A 4,367-nucleotide genomic window follows, 5' to 3' on the forward strand; every position below is an offset into this window, starting at 1 on the left:
CTTTTTGTATGTATGTATGTATGTATGTATGTATGTATGTATGTATGTTTGTATGTATGTATGTATGTATGTATGTATGTATGTATGTATGTATTTGGTTAAAATGGGTAAGGTTTTAAAAAAGGCAAGAGCATGCTCTGTTGCACTGGCCTAAAAGTGGGTCCTTTAAAACTGCTTCAACTTCTGAGAATGTGTTTGGTTCCTTAGCCACCAGATGGCATACCTTATAAGTATGTATGTATGTATGTATGTATGTATGGTATGTATGGTATGTATGGTATGTATGGTATGTATGTATGTATGTATGTATGTATGTATGTATGTATGTATGTATGTATGTATGTATGTATGTATGTACCTGTAGGCTATCCACAACATCACTCCCTCTCCCTCTCTATCCACCATCCCATGCACCGTTCACTCCACTGCCTCCCCATCGTTTTTTGTCTCCACCAGGCCGAAGGCATGGGGAGAGAGTTACACAGTATCTCTATGGTCATGTGCTCAAGTCGGATCTGTCCAATATTTCATATTCCATCCTAATTGGCTATAATTGGCTTTCACAGTTTGCAAGATTGCCCCGTTTTGAACAAAAGCCTCAAATCATGAACGCAGCATGCAATTTACGTGAAATCTTTCACACATTTTCTTATTAGGCTGAGGAATATATCCCACCCTTTTCACATTGGCCTGTTATAGCGCCACCAACAGGTTGATTTTTGCAAAACACATTTTTGGAACAAAATGCCTCAAATCATCCAATTGCCATCAAAGGCGTATGAAGAAATGGCACCCTTTTCACATTGGCCTATTATAGCGCCACCAGGAGGCCACAACCTGACCTGCCCTGGTGGAGACCTGTGCCCCGAGGGGCACTTTTTCTAGTTTATTTTATTTTCCAACTGTTCAAAAGCGATATAATGCGAGTTCAATCCTTTCTAATTAAAAACCTTTTCCGCAAGTGTTTCCATACACTATTTGCGCATTTCCCTTTTTTCGAAAAAGCCAAAATCCGCCATCTTCAAGCGAAAAAGTATTTTTGCGAAAAATGGAGACTTATTCGCATTTTGAGTTGTTTCCATCCAGGAGATTTTGCGCAAGAGCCTTAATGCGCAAAAAAAACGGCTTTATGGAAACGCACCTAGTGACTGTCTGAAGAAAAGACTTCACTTCACCACAACACCCAACTCGGAGATCTGAGACGTCCAAAACGTGAGATCACTTTGACCTTTAACCGTTCATTCTATATTAGAATAGTTTGTATTATTATTATCATTATTTATTTGGGTTGTTTAAAATGTTTAATGTTTAGTTGTGTCATTGTGATATTCATTCAACTGCATTCAAATCCCTCCATTATGTCTTTCTCTTCTGAACCAGCTGCAGGGCACCCACAGAGCCTTAAGATGAACGGCACCCTGGGAAATGGCACCGACTCCTCCATCTACATGTCCTTAGCCATCACCGATCTGGCTATCAGCCTCATCCTGGTTCTCCCCAGCAACATCTACGTTCTGTGGCTGATACTGAGTGGAGCTGGTGGGACGATAGCCTCTGAGTTATTTTATCTCAACCTGACTGCATCTGTGATCATTTCTATCCTGACCTCTGTCTTTTTATTTGCATATGTCTTCCCACTCAACAATACTTTGGGAATGGTTTCATTTGTTACTTTTATTGTGTTTTTCTGGTTCTCTGTCCCATCGTTCCAGTGTTGTATCTGTGTGGAGCGTTACATAGCGGTGGTTCACCCTGTGGTGTTTCTCAGGTACAAAGCTCTCCGGTACAGGGTGGCCTGTTGCTGCGTTGTCTGGCTGATGGTGATTGCACTCAGCTCGTTTTTGCTTTTTGTCAAAAACAGTGATGTGTTACGTCTTTCTGGGCGTTTGCATTGTGTGTATTTCTGTGCTGTCTTTCTGCTGCCTCTCGGTCCTCAGAGCTCTGAAACAGCCTGGACCAGGAGATGGGCAGAGGGACAGTGGCAATGGCGCGAAGAGAATGGCTTTTAGGATTATTCTCATCAGCTTGATAGTAATGGTAGCGACTATAATGAGCTATATTCCATATATTCTGTCTGAACTGATACTGACTACTGAACACTTCCGCCCAGTTGCTGAATTAATCACATATACATTATCCAGGGTGTCAGGGTTTGTCCATCCTTTGCTCTACATCCACAAAGCTGGGAAACTGCCATGCTTCAATTAAGGGGCTCTGAAAGCAACAAAGATCTCTTACCTTATATATATATATATATTACACCCATGACCGGACCAAACACATACCTTTTTAACAAAGCTTTTGCTTATGTATTTTACTCTTTGCATTAATTAGTTTTCACTTTTTACCCCAAGCAGGATACAAAAATTATCTGTTTTGCCGTTGCTATTTTTATGCTATTGTTTTTAAACCCTATAGCAGTTTGTGATTTGCAAATAATTTAAGTGTGCTATTTATTATTATTATTATTATTAATAATAATAATTTTCAGCTATTTGTTGTGTTGTTGTAATGAATATAGTAATGAATTACTCATGGTAGAAAAAACTTTAAACATTATTGTTCATCATGCATTGTTTTGTTTTGTTTTTATTTTATGAAAAAGTGTTTTTCAAGCTAAATGCGTTTCTAATTAATGTAAAAGTATACAAAAGCTGGAATTATGAGTCCTCAAGCTGTCTCTTATAGCAGGTGATTTGGCACCACTTTATCTGAAATAAAAATACTAGTGAATATTCAACCCTCAGATCATCAGTGATGTCTTTTAATCAGGAGTGTGATCACATTGTTATAGCTTGCAGGTGGTTAAGTTTAGACATGGGTTTGATGTGTGGTTTAATTACATAACTGTATTTAAGCACCAACCATTTCCTTGTGTGACGGCAATGCACTGTCTAAATAATTTGACCTGTTCAATGAACTATATTTTAAAAATGCATTCATTTGTATATGATTGTGATGGAAGATGTAACACCGGTGGAAATAAAACTATGGTAAGGATATATTATGTTGCTGTGTGTTGTCTGAAACCTTCAGAGAACTAAAAGTAGGACATGGCAAATGAATGTCCTCATCAGTGGCAGCCATAGCTGAGTGGGAAGCAAAAGCTCCCATGTTTGATTCCCGGCCCGTCAATGAGCCGAGGTTGTCTCTGACATCCAGCCCTTAACTGCAATATGGCACCACACACACACACACACTCTGTATGCAAACATGTAGGCCTATTGTTTAAGTTATCCCAACTTAAAAGCTTAGTAAAATGTATAACCCACCAGGATAAAACACAACATATTCCAGGACTTATTCCCATTGTTGTCCTCCAATATAAACAAGACACATTTTATTTCTCTTAACTTTCTCTTAATTTTTACTTTTTAGTTTTCCGGTATAACCTTTGAAACTTTTTAACTAGTTTTTCCCCCTAATGAAGTGGTTTTTTTATTCTATTTGTCCTGTAAAGCAACTTTGAGTCTTTGAGTAGCCTACCTTGAAAAGTGCTATATAAATCATTGTATTATTAAAAATACATGTTAAATGAAAACTTTTCAACACATATCAGAACACAACAACATCAAAACAAACCTTACACTGGAACCTTTTCCATCAGTCCATGACGTTGTCTGTTTAAGAGCTCTCCAGTTTAAAGTCAGTTTGGTTGCAGTGTCCAGGCTGTTCCACTGGGTGGCAGCAAATGTACGTGAAAGTTCCCTTACCTGTCAGTCCTGAATGTATACAGTAGATAAATAAGACATGCTAGAGTCTATATTCTTTATAAGATGGAGTCTAGAGCGTTACAGCCCTCTTTCAGAACGAGTGGCCCAGGAAATAATTCCCCATTAATTTTCCCCATAGGCTTTTCAAAAAGTATTTATTTTTTAGTATATTTATTTAAAGACATTTACACCGCAGACAACGTTTTATTTATTTTTTAAACCATGGCTTGGTGTGTTGTGGTGTCAACAATGACAATATGGAGTCTTGCTTCAGTCCAATCATGTTGATGTCAGGAACACAGGTTTGCATTGAAAAGGCATGTTGGTGAATGATGGCCTTTAGTTCTGCATCATGGAGCACCACGCCAGTTCATTCATTTGAATGTCACACAGAGTAGGCCTCATTTTACTGGACGATGGCAGAACATTTTTTTTTGTATAACACAAGTTCAAAATGCTTTTCATACATACAACATTTACATTAACAACCAGGCCAAAGTGCTTTACATTACAACATTAAGCATTAACATAAAAATCACACCCGTGTGAACTGAGTGGTGCAACTCCCCTATCCCCCTGCCCCCCCCCCCCCCCCCCCTCTCTCTCTCTCTCTCTCTCTCTCTCTCTCTAGCCCTTTCCACACCTAAGCGCAAA

General features: G+C 38.8%; 1 protein-coding gene across 7 annotated transcripts in view; it reads left to right on the forward strand.

Moving 5' to 3' along the window:
* The window catches only part of LOC306941221 (uncharacterized protein), a 24,784-nt gene extending 21,855 nt beyond the window's left edge, over window positions 1-2,929 (forward strand). For 6 of the 7 annotated variants that reach the window (XM_079526546.1, XM_079526545.1, XM_079526547.1 and 3 more), the window contains one exon: window positions 1,381-2,929. Coding sequence is in view for 2 of the 7 variants with exons in the window: in XM_079526547.1 (XP_079382673.1) it covers window positions 1,381-1,410 (30 nt within the window). In the remaining 5 variants the exon portion in view is untranslated. The remainder of the gene's footprint in view (window positions 1-1,380) is intronic. The other variant, XR_013792109.1, reaches the window with a different exon arrangement.
* Window positions 2,930-4,367: the final 1,438 nt, after the last annotated feature.

Source organism: Electrona antarctica (assembly GCF_951216825.1).
Source record: "Electrona antarctica genome assembly, chromosome: 17".
Taxonomy (NCBI): Eukaryota; Metazoa; Chordata; class Actinopteri; order Myctophiformes; family Myctophidae; genus Electrona; species Electrona antarctica.